Source organism: Oryzias latipes, chromosome 2 (assembly GCF_053564925.1).
Source record: "Oryzias latipes strain Hd-rR chromosome 2, Olatipes_Hd-rR_3.1".
Lineage (NCBI taxonomy): Eukaryota > Metazoa > Chordata > Actinopteri > Beloniformes > Adrianichthyidae > Oryzias > Oryzias latipes.
In genome coordinates, this window is record NC_136238.1 from 3084317 (window position 1) to 3101202 (window position 16886).

Here is a 16886-nt window from a genome sequence, read left to right on the forward strand (position 1 = left end):
ATAAAGTCGAGAAGAAGAAAACCACGGGATTCGGCCGGATTAAGTTTAACAAATTTATTCCCTAACAATATTACTAAAAACAGAGTAAAAACAGATCGATCTGGGTGTCCAAAATCAAGGCCTGCAATACGCAAGAGGTTACATTCCGAATTCACATGCAGCTTGTCTGGAGACACAGGAAAATTCCTTGAGTTCAGACTTTTAAGCATGTGGTCAGAACATCCTCCCCCGGGAGCAAGATGGCCGCCGAATCTCCGCCTCTGGTCGCTGGAGATTGGCTGACAGAGGAGCCCGCCTTCTTCCTTCAGCCCATCCTTAGAATCACAGCATCTGGTCTCTGGGGGGGAACCTCACAGATAGACACGGTACGGAATCCCCATGGGTGGCAGGAACTGTCACCGCAGGAAGTCGATCCTAGAGCTTTGTTCTTCACACGGGAGCAGATGCCTGTGGCGGTTCCCAGGGATTGAGATGATTGATTTATGATCCAAGTCAGACCTACAACCAAATGGCCCCAGAAGATCAAAGACCGTTTTCTCCTGAAGGGGGTTGGAGGTTGGAGCTGCATTCCTGAAACCTCTTTACATATGCAATTATCAGGAAGTCCCTTTTAATTGAAATGACTGAAACCCACACACAGTAAACCAGAAAGAAAACCTTCAATGAAATAAAATGAAGATAAAAACCTAGGAGAAATGAGAACCACAAAAAATAAATTCCTTCAGTTTCCCTCTCTTGACCTCACGAAGTGAGGTCACACAAAAAATAAAAACACATTATCACATCATGCAATCAAAACAGCTGTGGTCTCGAGCCCTCACAATATATAAACAGAACCAATGTGCATTTCAAAGGTGTTGATGATCCGTTTATGAGTTTAGCAGCGAAAAACCTGTGGAGCTTGCATTAATGATCTTTAAGAAACATTCAGTTGGACAGGAAAAATGCATGCTAAGGCCCCGAGCCCCATCGGCGACCGTCCCTAAGGACACTCATGCTTCATTGGATCTTTGGCACATTGGCGTTTACAAAGAACAAGACATAAAATAGTAAATAAAGAAAACGCACGAGTACAAATTCAAATTATTCTAAAAAGTAAAAGATAAAGACAATAAAATAGCACTTCCTGTAAGAAAAAGGAACACCTGGAATTAAGGAGGGAATTGAGAAATGTTAAAGCAGAACAAAATTACACAGACGATGAAAAGGAAAAAGAAAATTGTCAAACATAACAGTAAGCAATTTTATAAAATGCAACAAAGTCCAAAAAAGGTCATTCCGGGCCTCGAACACTCGCGTCCTCCTTCTGCATGTCCCACAAGCTCTGGCAAGCTTGGACCTGGCCTCCTATGGACTTCTCAATAAGCCTGTTATTAGAGATGTGACACATCTGATACAACAGAACGGCTGCAAAAGGACTTGGGGTGTCCACTGCTGTGGTACTGTTCTGCCAAGATGATTCTGCTGTGGGTCTAAGTTTTTGTTAGTGTTAGGGTCCGGAAATTAAAAAATAAAAAACAATAAAACACAAAAGACAATGAGACAAGAATCAATTTACGCATGCGCAGTAAGAGAAAATATGATGGAAAAGGTCCACCACATTTCTCTTCTCAAAGGTCTGCTTCCCCTCGTGCTGTTTTATGAAGAACACAAGTGGGGAAAATGCAAATTCAAGAAAAAGAAAAAAGTTTATTATGGGCTGTTGTCTAATGACCCAGTCGTAGAACCTACTCATCCTTGCTGTGGATGAGAGAAAATCAGATGAACAGACACACAAAGCTTTAAAATTTTAAAAATGGTCAATCTGTGTTACTATTTAAACATTCTTTCTAGACAAATACATTTAAACGATAATAAAATAATGTCCTTCTTTTAATCATTAAGACCTCTTTTGTCTACCTCCCTCTCTTGGCCTGGGGCTAAGCTCCAGGACAAACACATAAAACGAATTAAATGTAAAGCAAGAACATAAAAACAATAAACAGTTTGGTGCACCGATAAGGTGAACAGGCGTCCTGTCCACGCTCCTGTAAAAGGCAGGGTCACAAGAAGAAATAATACAACTGCAACAGAAGATCTTTCATTAATTGCAGGCAGATGTCATCAACCTGTATTAGCAAAACACAAACCTCTTATAGCATAATGTTCTGTCAGAGAGACTTTAAACAGTGATCAAAAATGCAAGAAGGATTTTATGAACCCCTCTGTACTATAATGCGAACAATGGTCTGCTATTTTTATGTAATGATTCCATTAAAAGAAAACGTGTGCTAAGTCAATAGCAACAAACACCTTGTGGGGTTAAAGGTGACAGCATGCAATATGGATCAGGGACGGATAGGTTTTATAATAATGGTGACGTCATCAACTTAAATTAACATTAGCTTAAATTATATGCCATACGATCCATCAGCTTTTAAAACCGCTTTCCTAAAGTAAACTATGAAGAATACGAATATTCAATGACACTATAGTTCTACAGCCCAGACTGAGTTTCCTTCCTCCCTTCATCTGCATCAGTCACTCAGCTGCACTGAGATCTAAAAACCTGTGCTCCTGCAATGACCTGAATCACCACCGGGGGGACGATGAAGAATGAACCAACATCAACTGAACCTGTGGACCATGAAGCATCAGAGAGCGTTTTAACATCACCTCTGCATCTTCATGAGCCGTCTCCTCTCTGCTCAGTTGTTGAACGGCAAAATTAACCTGTACATTTTTATTGAGGGAGGAAAGTGAACACCTGAAAAAACACAATTTAACCAATGTGTTGTTAATGTCCTGCTTAGTCTAATCCTATGTGAGATACAGCTGTGTCTGACAGCTAGTATCATTGCATTTGTGAGTGTATGAATGCACAATAAGCCGCTCGCCCTCAGGGTTAATATATGTCAGTGTAGTTCAAATGCCACGTCTGGTCTTCTACCTGCTGAAATACTTCTTACTGTTAATCATGCTCTCTGTCATAATGGAGTGTACAGGTCAGACCATTCGGAGGCTTCAAACACAGGAGTCCAGGCTTCAAACCTGAAATTAACGAAACCACCTGGCGTTTCAGGGCCCTTTACATGTCTGCAGTGGGGGTCGGCTGTGGTGTCCGGCATGGCATCCAGTCTGCTGTCTCCTGTTTTGACAAGACTGTCCCATCCCAACAGATTCACAGGCGTGTTTGGTGAATGCACGCATGAATGTTCCACCATCTGGTCAAAAGTCAGTCGGATGGTCTTTTGCAGGTTTTGAGGAGTCATCTGTTCATTTGTCAGAGCAGGTAGAGTGTCCAGTAGACTCATCAGTGGTTACCTTTGAGCTTGAAAAAGACAATGGCTCCTGCATCAAGTGGTGTTGTCCGACTTGCCCTGTGGTCCTCGCCACGGTGGAGGAGGGCTTGGAGTGGTCATGGGTACTGTTCATTTTTCCTCCAGACCCTCTGCCTCTTGGTCTGTACATTCTGCTGTTGGGCACCTCGTTGTGGGCTGTCAGGGTTCAGAGCGCCATAGATGCCATTTCCAACTGCTGCTGGGGTCCCCTGGGTGGCCTGCTTTTCCCAGGATTTTTCCACCCGTCCTCCTGTTTTGGTCTCCGAATGGCTGAGCATGACACGTCACTACTGCTGTCTCTGAGGGCATCAAAAGTCAAAATTCATGTTAGTTTCCTTTTCTTTTTTAAAACACCTTTTATCCTGTGTGAATTATTTCAGCAAGGAAAAGAATTGTTTTTTTTCAGCTGCTCAACCTCCCCCTCTCTCCTGTCCTGTTTCTTCAAATGTGCTCTGGGGGTCAGTCACTGCTGACTCGGCTCCCTCCTGTGAAGCTAGAGAGCTGGATGGTAAACTTTTGCGTCTTTTGTCACTCACCCACAAAGCAGAGGGGGGTTTTCTGCCTAAAGTTTTATGAGATCTCGGGGGGGCTGCTCTTTTGCTTGGAAAGAGATTTAGAATGGATTAGTCATGTTCAGTCTTCACCGTCTCCAACACCGTCAGTTGATCAGTAATGAAAACCAGCAAAGGGAAAAATCCCTAAAATTTTCTTTGTCCGATATGACGGACATGGAGCAAAGTCTTTGGAAAATATATTGTCTTACATGCATTCCGACCGCTAATCATTCACTCTTAATCAAAAAATAAAGACAAATTGTTTTGACTTACCATTAAGGACTGTTGTTGCCCTACAAAAAGAATTTGGAGAAGTGCTAAAAGCAACAAAATCCCACAATTTAAGCTTTTCCTTATTTAACCAAAAACACAATTCACACCCTAAAACACAGACAATCAATACAAAGACAAGAACTTTTAACCGTTTTTGCAAAAGACATAACACAACAAATTAGGTACCTTACACAAACAAAAATAAACCATTTCACTGAAATGAATCGTTCATAACTAGCGTTTTAACATTCATGTTTCCTCTTCTCCTGTTCTACCAGAACCCGCACTTTCATACCACACTTTTCCATGCCCACAGACCCTCCATTTTACTAACAATGCCTTTTAATTTCTCCTGCTTGTCACCTTACATTTTTTGTCTCTACATTGCAACATCCTTCCAAATCCTCAAAAACCATGTTTCCCTTTCCTTTACCTCGTCCTTTTCCCCATTCTGATAACAATTTTCAAATACTATTGATTACGATTCAAACAAACAAAACCACCACTCATTCGCTTCTCATTCAAACAGCAGTGCACAAGATCAAAACAAACAGAAAAACGAACTTAAACAAATTAAAAATGTCAATAATACTTCTTCGAACAAAACTGAACTTAATCGCGGTTATTAGGACATACAAACAAATTAGAGACATGTATTCACAAGAAAACCGAAATAATTACAAAATTATTTTACCCCAAATGTATTAGACCCTGCAACCATGCACGCTGATCTCGCCGTTGCGGCAGAGGCTCCCGTCGGAGGCGCTGTGCAACATAAAAACCTTTTTCGGCAACCGAAAACCCACTGGAAGTTGTTTTTCAACGCTGTCTTACAACCGAGATCATTACCACGCTCGATAACGACGATCCCCACCATGATTTTACCGCAAATTACATCCCAAACTCTTCAAATGTTCCTCATGAAAAAGTTCAGCACGTTCCGTCATATTTGGTCGTCAGGGACGCGTCTCGCCGACCACATGGTACAAACAAAGCCAATCACAGCCACACGTCGCCATTTTGGCTAGGACTCCGTCACGCTTACCACGTGGTACGGTCAAACCCAATCAGAATCGTCGACACATTTGAAGCAACTAAAACGTCCCGTCATTGGTCCATGTGACGTAAACACACTGTGATTAAGATGGCTGCGTCCATAGAGCAGACAATACACAGGGAAACGTGGAAATACAGTTAAAACACACAGATTTCAAACACTTTTTCATTCCATTCTTTCCAAAATCGGATACATTTCATTCCATTCATCCTCATTCAAGCCATTTTCACCGCTGTTGTCAAGTCAAGTCGTCAGCGTCGTCTGTCGTCAAAAGAAAATTCACCGGTTTCCTCATATTTTCTGTCTAGTGCACCTTTCATTTTTACTGTGAATCTCTCTGTGGTTTCTCTACGCATTAAAAATAATTTGTGAAGGTTCGCTGCCTTCCTGGTTTTTCCGAAAATCCTAAAACGCGCAAAATTAGTTCCTATATTAACACTGTTTTTCGTGAACGGGTTTCTTCACAGGCTCAATAACAGACGCAAACCTAGTTAATTTTAACGTAATCCAAATATCACACGCTCCCAATTTACTATTTATTCAATTTTGACAGGTTAAACAGACACAAAACCTGCACAATTTGCTCAGCTCTAATTAATTTTCATGAATTTCCTTAGTCCAATTTGCTGTTTCAGGAGGGTGAACCACAAAACTTATATACAGGTGCGCTATGCCGTCCACATACTTCACTTCCCCACAATTTGAGTTATTCACTAAGAGAATAACGTAAACAATATGCAGAATTTACGAACAGGTTCCTGCTTTACCTTTTGTTTGTGAGGCCTCGAGGGAAGTCAAGCACGTGGGGGAAGCGTCACCGACTTTTCGCCGAAAGTCCCAGAAATCTCATAATAAACCACTATCGGTCCTCTTACCCGCGTTGCGCTTCCGCGTTTCTTCCCCACTTTTCACGTTCAGGGGTCACCAATTAATGTTGGAAAATATAATCTGTCGCTTTGAGATTACTTTCCTTGTTGCATGTTCAATAAAGTCGAGAAGAAGAAAACCACGGGATTCGGCCGGATTAAGTTTAACAAATTTATTCCCTAACAATATTACTAAAAACAGAGTAAAAACAGATCGATCTGGGTGTCCAAAATCAAGGCCTGCAATACGCAAGAGGTTACATTCCGAATTCACATGCAGCTTGTCTGGAGACACAGGAAAATTCCTTGAGTTCAGACTTTTAAGCATGTGGTCAGAACATCCTCCCCCGGGAGCAAGATGGCCGCCGAATCTCCGCCTCTGGTCGCTGGAGATTGGCTGACAGAGGAGCCCGCCTTCTTCCTTCAGCCCATCCTTAGAATCACAGCATCTGGTCTCTGGGGGGGAACCTCACAGATAGACACGGTACGGAATCCCCATGGGTGGCAGGAACTGTCACCGCAGGAAGTCGATCCTAGAGCTTTGTTCTTCACACGGGAGCAGATGCCTGTGGCGGTTCCCAGGGATTGAGATGATTGATTTATGATCCAAGTCAGACCTACAACCAAATGGCCCCAGAAGATCAAAGACCGTTTTCTCCCGAAGGGGGTTGGAGGTTGGAGCTGCATTCCTGAAACCTCTTTACATATGCAATTATCAGGAAGTCCCTTTTAATTGAAATGACTGAAACCCACACACAGTAAACCAGAAAGAAAACCTTCAATGAAATAAAATGAAGATAAAAACCTAGGAGAAATGAGAACCACAAAAAATAAATTCCTTCAATACACAAGCTGTTCACAATGTTTTAAAGATAAACAGTTCATGAGTTCCAAAACAGCTGAATTTAATCCGGGTTTTATTGTCCAGGAAGAACAGAATAGATGCACTGTGGCTTTGGTAAAGGCAAGGTGAGGTGTTAAATGGGGAGAGGACAGTGCTGCTGCGCCTCTTACCACGCAGGTTCCAGGCGATTCCAGGCAGCTCACCATCAAAAGGAAGGAATCAACATAGAAATGGAGATGGAACCTGGCCAGATCCCTCTTAAATCGAACAAATCCCGGTAACACGATATTTGTAGCAGTAGCTCCAACTAGCTTCCTGCGACAGTCTGTACTGCGCCATTTTTAAAGAGGCACGAAAAGTCACGTGGAAATTATCGGAACCGCGCAAGTCTCGCGATAGCTCGTAAGCAGCCGGACAGAACGGAGAGAGGGAGGGCAGGAGAACAGAAAACGGCTGAAAATCACCCGGGTTACACCCTCCCCCTTTAGATAATGCGCGTCCCGTTGCAAGAGTTATCAACATTTGGCCCTGCTGCGGCTGCTTTCCCCGCAGGCGGACATTACGAACAAGGACACGATCTCCAATGTCCAGGCTTGATGGAGTTATCTTCTTGTCAAAGTGGGCTTTGTTCTATGCTGCAGACTTGAGGGCGTGTTTGGAGGCGAGTTTGTAGCTCTCTTCTAGAAGTGAGCGAATATTCTTAACACCGTCAGAATGAGACATGGATCTTGGTTCCCGGACTGGTAGACCAAAGGCTAAGTCAACAGGGAGACGAGGGCAACGACCAAAAAGCAGTTCATATGGCGTAAACCCTGTGACCTCGTTTTTCGTGCAGTTGTATGCATGAACCAAGGGCTTCACATGTGTTTCCACTGTGACTTCTGTTTATTCTCTAGGGTTCCAAGCATCCCCAGCAGTGTGCGATTAAAACGCTCAACTGGATTTCCCCGTGGATGGTACGGAGTAGTCCTGCTTTTCTTGATGCCGGCAACCTCACACAGCTCTTTGATGAGTTTTGACTCGAAGTCTGGGCCCTGGTCTGAGTAGATGCGCTCTTGAATACCATAATGCACCATGAACTCATTCCAGAGGCACTTGGCAACAGTCCCGGCTTTCTGGTTGGCAGTAGGAATGGCAACTGCAAATTTTGTAAAATGGTCTGTGAGAACCAAAATGTCCTTTGTGTTGCTACTGTCTGGTTCAAGGGTGAGAAAATCTATACACAAGATTTCAAGTGGACGACTTGTCCTTATGTTATCAAGCGGAGCAGCCTTCTCCACCAGTGTCTTCCTTCTCACACATCAGCCAGATGTTTTGATGGTATTCTCCACGTCAACTGCCATCTTCGGCCAGAAGAATTGCTGGCGGACCAGATCCAGAGTCCTCTCAATCCCCATGTGCCCCATGTCGTGGTTTAAACTCTTTAATACAGTGGGACGCAGGTCAGGTGGCAGAACTAGCTGCAGAAGAACCTTCTCATCATCCTGTCTCCTCCGATACAGAACCCCATCGACCAGCTCTAGCCTGTTCCACTCTCGCAGCAGCAGGGGAATCTCTGGCAGTTCATCACGAGCTGTAAGTGGAATTTTCTCACCGGTCTCGAGCTGGTCTATGATCTCTCGAATGGCAGGGTCTGCTCTTTGATGTTCTTTGAGATCGGTGTGAGACAGAGATGGTATTACTGGCAGGCCTTGGGACTCCTCTGTGAAGATGTCAGAGATGCTGTCAACAGTCGCAGACAGAGACTCAACCAGGGTCACAGTACCTTGACTAGGATTCTGATCTTGTGCTCTAACTAGGCAGCTCTCGGAGATGGCATCCACAACCTCTGGCTAGATCTCCTCTGCATCACCAGGCGCAGATGGCTGCTGAGTCAACTGGCGAAGCAGGTCCCACTCCTGGCAGGAGTGGTCTTCAGGAGGATCTCCATGAGCGCGTCTTGACAGAGCGTCGGCATCTAGATTCTGTTTTCCAGCACGAAATTGCAGCGTGAATGAATATGTCGATAGCGCCGCCAACCACCGTTGACTTGTGGCATCCAGCTTGGCTGTCGTGAGAACGTAGGTTAGAGGGTTGTTGTCAGTTACAACTGTGAAAGTGGCTCCATATAGATAGTCGTGGAACTTTTCGACGACACTCCACTTCAGGGCCAAAAACTCCAGTTTAGGGGCCGGTGACAATCAGTGACAATCCTCGACTGGCGTAAGCGATGACCCGCAGCTTCCCCTCCTGCTCCTGGTACAGCACTGTTCCCAATCCAGTAGTGCTCGCATCTGTATGTAGGATGTACGGCAGCTTTGGGTCCGCAAAACCTAGAACAGGGGCAGATGTTAGTTTAATGATTACTGTCTCAAATGCTCTCTGCTGTTCATTGGTCCACTTTTCACCAAAGGATTGCTTAGGGTCCAAGTATTTCCCTCCTGGTTTTTTCATCTTGGGGGAATGGCGAGTAGGTGCATAGCCACGTGTCAGTTCATTTAATGGCTTCACAATTTTTGCATAGTCCTTAACAAACCGTCGATGGTATCCAGCGAAACCCAGAAAAGATCGCAACTCCTTCAAGTTGCGGGAGACTGGCCAGGATTTTAGAGATTTTATCTTTTCTAGATCTGTGTGGACACCATCTTCGGACACAATGTGCCCCAAATAACGGACAGATGATTGGAAAAACTTGCACTTGTCTGGCAATAGTTTTAATCCGAAATCCTCAAGGCGAGACAACACATGGAGAAGACGGGTTTCATGTTCCTCGAAGGTTGCAGAAAAACAATGATGTCGTCCAGGAAGACGAGAACCTCCTTAAGGTGCAAATCACCCATGCAACGCTCCTTAATTCGCTGGAACGTGCTCGGAGCATTCGTGACTCCCTGCGGCATCTGGTTCCACTCCCAAAAACCAAGAGGTGTGATGAAAGCGGTTTTGGCTTTATCCTCTTCGGCCATCTCGATCTGGTAGTAACCGGATTTCAAGTCAAGGACAGAGAACCACTTGGATCCCGTCAGTGCAGAGAATGATTTTTATATGTTTGGCAAAGCATATGCATCTTTCACAGTCTGTAGATTGAGCTTTCTGTAATCGACGCATAGCCTCACCTCACCATTTTTTTTCCTCGCCACCACAATCGGGGACAAAAATGGTGACTCAGACTCTCTAATCACCCCTGCCTCGAGCAAGTCCCGGAGATGTCTGCGGACCGCTTCTAAATCTTTGGGGTGTATCGGTCTCGCTCTATGTTTGAAAAGAGTCTGATCATTGAGCTTGATGTGATGTTTCACCCGATCTGTGCAGCCAAAGTCCATGTCATGGTGGGAGAATACATTGGGCATGTTGCTGAGGTTTGTAGTTATGCCCTCCTTCCACTGTGGTGGAATGGGTGAGTCTCCAAAATTAAACTGCAACGGGTTCTTGTGATTTGGATCTGAGGTGGTAACCTGTTGTGATAAGATAGTTGGTGAAACTCCAATGCCAGCAATGATGGTTAATGGTGGAATAAACACATCTTGCTCTGACTGGTTCTGTATGAAGACAGGCACTTTGTACAGTGGATGGTGTTGGAGAGTGATTAGGCAGCTCTGGACACACAGGCCTCCAGGTAACGTTGAGGCTGGATGTTCGACGATGGCCAGCTGGTCTGGTGGACGGACGTCGAATCTAGCAGAACCGTCTAGGACAGTTATCTGACCAGCTGGAACCAGGACTGGAGTTTGGCTCAACAGGTGCACAGATCCGGCGCTGCCCATGTTACTCTGCTGATGTCTTAATTGCAGGAGCTTTAGGACTGCGCGATACCCCTGTGCAATGGGCTGGAAGGTGGAGTAACAGCTGCCAAGATGCTGTTCATAGAGAGGCTCGAGGGTGTTCATCCCGATAAGCACAGGAGATGAGGACTCAGAACGAGCATCCGGAACAACAAGAGCAAGCGTTGGCACATCCATTTCCACTCCTGGGAAGTCCTTAGGAAAAGTGATGTCCAGTTCCACATAACCTAAATATGGCACTGACTGTCCTGCTGCACCTTCAACCTGGAGGTTGAAAGTGCTGTGTAGTGGCTTCACAGGCTGGTGGCTCAGATATTGATTATAGAATGACACTGGAATTGTCGTCACCTGCGAGCCGGTGTCAAGGAGGCAGTTGCATAAATGTTCATCAGTCTCCACCACAGCAGCATTTTGAACCATTAAGGCCCTTTGGTAGTCTGGTGGGCGTGGTGGTCTTTGATTCAGCTTCACTCATCTCCGCACACTTCACAGTCTCTTTCTCTTTGGGACAAGTTTGTTCCATATTGGTTCCCATTTGCCCCTCAATAGGAACCCCGACTAGTTTAACTGACTGTTTGTGAACGTGGGTTGTTGTTTCTGGCAAACTGTTTCTTTTTGCGGGCAACCAGAGCACTATTTGGTTCATTTTGGCACTGGGGACGAATGTGACCATCTTCACCACACCTAAAACAGAACCCAGGTTTGCGTTGGGCAGGTGTGGACTTCCGGGATGCAGGCTGTTTGCAGTATTCTGCTTTGGAACAGGAGTTGGTTGGAGGCTGGCCTTTGTTAGCCGTTAACAATGCCAGTTGTTGCTGTACTTCAGCAAGTTGTTCTGCCAGCTGCTGGGTTATGCTGGTTAGTGCAGCAACTGCTCCTCCCTCACAACCAGTCTCAACCTGAGCCAACTGCACATGGGTGGTTGCTTTCTGTCTGACGGCCCCGAGGTGATGTTTCATTCTTTGGATCTTTGTCGCCTCCCGATCCTCTTCAGTCCGAAGAAGCAGCAACAGTTCATTGAATGTTGATGGGTTCAACTTCCTTTGCTTCAGTTGGAGTTCAGAAATTAAGGAGCTGTCCCAGCACCCCCGGCAGAATTGATTTATAAAGTGTTTGTTGGCATCAATGTCCTTAACTCCACCCCTTTTTGCAGTTGCATTCAGTGCCACTTGGAGTATATGCAGATTGGAGGATGGCTTTTCTCCATTGTTTTGGAAAGCGTCCATAAATTTGGCAAAAAGTTCATCACCACCTTGTACAGTGCCACAAGCAGAGTCGAGAGTGTCCAGATAAACTAAAGGCAAGGCATCTGTGCACATCAGCTGCTGGTGGCAGGAGGCTGTCGACAATCTTCAGAGAACGCTGGAGATCTGAGATTGACGGGTCCCGCAGCATTAAGTCCACTCCTGACCGTCAGGTATCATAATCTGCCTCATGCGCTGGTCTCTGCAGTCGTCCTGAAAACACTTTCAGTTTCTATGGGAAAAAATTTGCCTCGCTCTTCACTATGTGCTCCACCACATAGCGCTGGACTTCAGGTGGGTTGAAATCTGGGGTGGTGGTAGACGCTCTCTCACCGTGGACAATTCAGAAATTAGGCATGTTTCCGTTTTATCAGAAGAACTAAATGTATACGGTAGACTGTGCCGTAAATCAACTATTTTGTACCGCTGTTAAATTCAATAATAAGCGACCCTTCAAATTCTGAACACGATTCCGATATCATTTCAGTTCTGTCAACACGTCCATATTGTTCCAAAAAGTCGATAAATTCTTCAGCACCTATTGTTTCAGTGACTGATATGCCTTCAACTATTACACTGTTTGGTATTTTAATTCCCAAGTTCATAAACACATCCATGATGACACAATAATGTTGCAGAGGAAAATAAATTCAAATTACCGCACAGTGTGGGTTAAGACACTTCCTACTCCCTCCTAGCTAGCTCGCCACTTTTTATATGTATGTAGATACTTATAAATTAAGATTTCATTGAGAGTTTGAGTTTAGGCTAGTATCTGAAGATCTTTGGTTCTTCTCAGGGAGGGAGGTGAAGGGCCCAAACAAAACACAAAGACAAAGATAATGGCTATGGTGCAAAAAGTGAAATTTTATATAGTTAACCCCAAAAGACATTTACAATATATACACAAGCTGTTCACAATGTTTTAAAGATAAACAGTTCATGAGTTCCAAAACAGCTGATCGGCGAAAATCCAGAATTTAATCCGGGTTTTATTGTCCAGGAAGAACAGAACAGGTGCACTGTGCCTTTGGTAAAGGCAAGGTGAGGTATTAAATGGGGAGAGGACAGTGCTGCTGCGCCTCTTACCACACAGGTTCCAGGCGATTCCAGGCAGCTCACCATCAAAAGGAAGGAATCAACATAGAAACGGAGATGGAACCTGGCCAGATCCCTCTTAAATCGAACAGTAGCTCCAACTAGCTTCCAGCGACAGTCTGTACTGCGCCATTTTTAAAGAGGCACGAAAAGTCACGTGGGAATTACCGGAACCGCGCAAGTCTCGCGATAGCTCGTAAGCAGCCGGACAGAACGGAAAGAGGGAGGGCAGGAGAACAGAAAATGGCTGAAAATCACCCGGGTTACACTAGTCCGGTAAGATGTTACAGAGTTTTGTTTAAAGTTTAGATAGCAGACGGCTATAGGAGATGCAGCCAGCCACAGCAGATCAGCAACAGCCAGAGCATGGATGACAGGAAGTGGCTATGTGACCCGGATGTTAATAAAGGGAACTGGCCCCACCAAAATGAGAGCGCCCAGGTGTTCCAAATCTGGTAATGCAAGTGGGGCACTGATCCGGGTTACACTGAACTGACTTAAATTTTTGAATTGATTAGTAGAACTTAGATTATAGAGTTATTACAACTTGAAAGATTGTGTTAAGTCAAAAACCTTAAGTTGGATTTATTACAGTGGACATGGGGGCAGCAGAGACATGAATCCAGCTTTTGGCTCCAAGACAGTCTAGACACTTCAGTGACTCTGTAGACATGGACAGAGAGGTGTTGATATGATCCATTGGTTTGCTGTTCTCCATCTGAACTGTGAACTAGAACATTCTAGCTGTGACATGACTCTAGTTAGTTTGGTTTCAACCTACCAGTACAGACAGAATGGAGCTGATTGCTGCTGATTCTCCACAGACTGGACCAGCAGAGCTCAGAGACTCCCAGTGGTCCGTCTGTCCAGCAGCATCAAACACAGCTGGACTCCATCTTTCTGGTCTGTACATGAACAAAAACTACTTTCCCATCATTCTGTCCACAGTCGTCTCCATGCTGCACTTTGCAGACCAGTGGATTGTCAGAGTGTCCAACATGGAGCTGATGTTTGGCTCCATGACTTCACTCTGATTGGCTCATTCATCTGGAATTCTGTTGCAGCTGCTGGAGGACAACATTGTCACTTTTGTCAAGAAGGAGCTGAAGAAGATCCAGAAGCTTCTGAGTCACAGGGAGGAAGAGGAGGAGCTGGAGGCTGAAGATGAAGAGCAGAGGAGCAGCAGAGAGTCAGTGATGAAGATCACAGTGAACTTCCTGAGGAGAATGAAGCAGGAGGAGCTGGCTGATGAACTGCAGAGCAGTAAGAGGATTTCTCTGACGGTTTCAGCTGCTGAGAAATGAAGATTTCCTGATGTCTCAACAGGGATTCAAACCCTCATCATTCAGGGCTGCAGAGACTTGATTTACTGTTTGTTGTCTTCATTCAGGATCTGCTGCTGCAGTTTGTCGACATGAAGTCCAATCTGGTCTGAAGAAGAAGTTCCAGTGTGTGTTTGAGGGGATGGCTAAAGCAGGAAGCCCAACCCTTCTGAATGAGATCTACACAGAGCTCTTCATCACAGAGGGAGGAAGAGGAGAGCTGAATGAAGAACATGAGGTCAGACAGATTGAAGCAGCATCCAGGAAAGCAGACAGAGCAGAAACAAGCATCAGACAAGAAGAGCTCTTCCAACTCCCAGCTGGAAGACCAGAACCAATCAGAACCGTGATGACTAAGGGAGTGGCTGGCATCGGGAAAACAGTCTTAACACAGAAGTTCACTCTGGACTGGGCTGAAGGCAAAGCCCACCAGAACCTCCACTTCACATTTCCATTCACTTTCAGAGAGCTGAATGTGCTGAAAGAGGAGAAGTTCAGCTTGGTGGAACTTGTTCATCACTTCTTCCCTGAAACCAAACAAGCAGGAATCTGCAGCTTTGAAGACTTCCAGGTCCTCTTCATCTTTGATGGTCTGGATGAGAGGCGACTTCCTCTGGACTTCCACAAGACTCAGATCCTGAAGGACCCTAGAAAGTCCACCTCAGTGGCTGATCTGCTGACAAACCTCATCAGGGGGAACCTGCTTCCCTCTGCTCTCCTCTGGATAACCACACGACCTGCAGCAGCCAATCAGATCCCTGCTGAGTGTGTTGACATGGTGACAGAGGTCAGAGGGTTCAATGATCCACAGAAGGAGGAGTACTTCAGGAAGAGGTTCAGAGATGAAGAGCAGGCCAGCAGGATCATCTCCCACATCCAGAGATCCAGAAGCCTCCACATCATGTGCCACATCCCAGTCTTCTGCTGGATCACTGCTACAGTTCTGGAGGATCTGCTGAAGAGCAGAGGAAGAGGAGAGCTGCCCAAGAGCCTGACTGAGATGTACATCCACTTCCTGGTGGTTCAGGCCAAAGTCCAGAAGGTCAAGTATGATGGAGGAGCTGAGACAGATCCTCACTGGAGTCCAGAGAGCAGGAAGATGATGGAGTCTCTGGGAAAACTGGCTTTTGAGCAGCTGCAGAAAGGAAACCTGATCTTCTATGAATCCGACCTGACAGAGTGTGGCATCGATATCAGAGCAGCCTCAGTGTACTCAGGAGTGTTCACACAGGTCTTTAGAGAGGAGAGAGGCCTGTACCAGGACAAGGTCTTCTGCTTCATCCATCTGAGTGTTCAGGAGTTTCTGGCTGCTCTTCATGTCCACCTGACCTTCATCACCTCCAAACTCAACCTGATGAAGGGAAAACAGAAAAAGTCTTGGTTTTCTTGTCTTTCTAAAACCAGTCCAGTCCAGTTCTACCAGAGTGCTGTGAAGAAGGCCTTACAGAGTCCAAACGGACACCTGGACTTGTTCCTCCGCTTCCTCCTGGGTCTTTCACTGCAGACCAATCAGAGTCTCCTACGAGGTCTGCTGACTCAGACAGGAAGTAGCTCACAGACCAATCAGGAAACAGTCCAGTTCATCAAGAAGAAGATCAATGAGGATCTGTCTGCAGAGAGAAGCATCAACCTGTTCCACTGTCTGAATGAACTGAATGATGGATCTCTATTGCAGGAGATCCAACAGTTCCTGAAGTCAGGATGGCTCTCCACAGAAAAGCTGTCTCGTCTTCGTAGGTCAGAATATCTCTCCACGTATAAACTGTCTCCTGCTCAGTGGTCTGCTCTGGTCTTCATCTTACTGTCATCAGGAGAAGATCTGGAAGAGTTTAACCTGCAGAAATACTGTGGTTCAGAGGAGGCTCTTCTGAGGCTGCTGCCAGTGGTCAAAGCCTCCAACAAAGCTCTGTAAGAACTCTCATGAAAATCACCTTCAGTGAACAAATGAATCTGATGGAAACATGAAAGATTCAATAACTGCTGTCTGTCTTTGTTTTCTGCAGACTGATAGGCTGTAATCTGTCAGAGAGAAGCTGTGCAGCTCTGTCCTCAGTTCTCAGCTCTCAGTCCTCCAGACTCAGACTTCTGGACCTGAGTCTGAACAACAACCTGCAGGATTCAGGAGTGAAGCTACTGTCAGCCGGACTGGAGAGTCCAGACTGTAAACTGGAGACTCTCAGGTCAGCTTTCATTCAAATGTTGATTCTCTACAGTCTTTTTCAACCAGTGTGCCGTGAGAGATGATCAGATGTGCTGCTGGAAATGACTAATTTTTACTGATCTAAAACATTTACCATTTCCAGAATATCAGCTCCATGTTCATCAAATAGGTCCATGTTTCACTCTGACGCTTTTGTGGAGCTCTTTGTAGTAGAAATACACCGGATCTCTCAGCATCTTCCATGTCTTTCATAAGGAGGGCGAGAAAAACTTTTGACGGTAGCTCCTCCCACACGGTGGTAGCGTCAGATTTAGAAACACACTTTTGGACGAACGTCCAGCAGCCACTTTGATAGGTGGAGATGAATCTGACGCGGGTTAAAAAAAAGT

The 16886-nt window shown here is 45.3% G+C and overlaps 1 protein-coding gene and 1 long non-coding RNA gene across 2 annotated transcripts; one reads left to right on the forward strand and one right to left on the reverse strand.

Annotated features, from left to right (window-relative positions):
• Positions 1 to 39: 39 nt before the first annotated feature.
• LOC144983675 (uncharacterized) lies at positions 40 to 6906 on the reverse strand. The gene is made up of 2 exons (XR_013647440.1): positions 6080 to 6906; positions 40 to 3619 (listed from the first exon to the last, which is right to left on the reverse strand). It is a non-coding gene; the product is annotated as an uncharacterized LOC144983675 (long non-coding RNA).
• Positions 6907 to 13646: 6740 nt separating this feature from the next.
• On the forward strand, positions 13647 to 16595 carry LOC144983617 (NLR family CARD domain-containing protein 3-like). Its single transcript, XM_078930508.1, has 4 exons — positions 13647 to 13917; positions 14079 to 14277; positions 14405 to 16244; positions 16340 to 16595. Exons 2-4 carry the CDS (start codon positions 14211 to 14213, stop codon positions 16578 to 16580), a joined length of 2148 nt encoding a protein of 715 aa, XP_078786634.1. The 5' UTR covers positions 13647 to 13917; positions 14079 to 14210; the 3' UTR covers positions 16581 to 16595.
• Positions 16596 to 16886: the final 291 nt, after the last annotated feature.

Excerpts from the sequence above, each read along its gene's own strand:
- LOC144983617 (XM_078930508.1), top strand. The coding sequence starts at position 14,211 with ATGAAGATCACAGTGAACTTCCTGAGGAGAATGAAGCAGGAGGAGCTG. Across the intron at positions 14,278-14,404 it reads GGCTGATGAACTGCAGAGCA|GATCTGCTGCTGCAGTTTGT; the intron begins GTAAGAGGATTT and ends GTCTTCATTCAG. Across the intron at positions 16,245-16,339 it reads AAAGCCTCCAACAAAGCTCT|ACTGATAGGCTGTAATCTGT; the intron begins GTAAGAACTCTC and ends TGTTTTCTGCAG.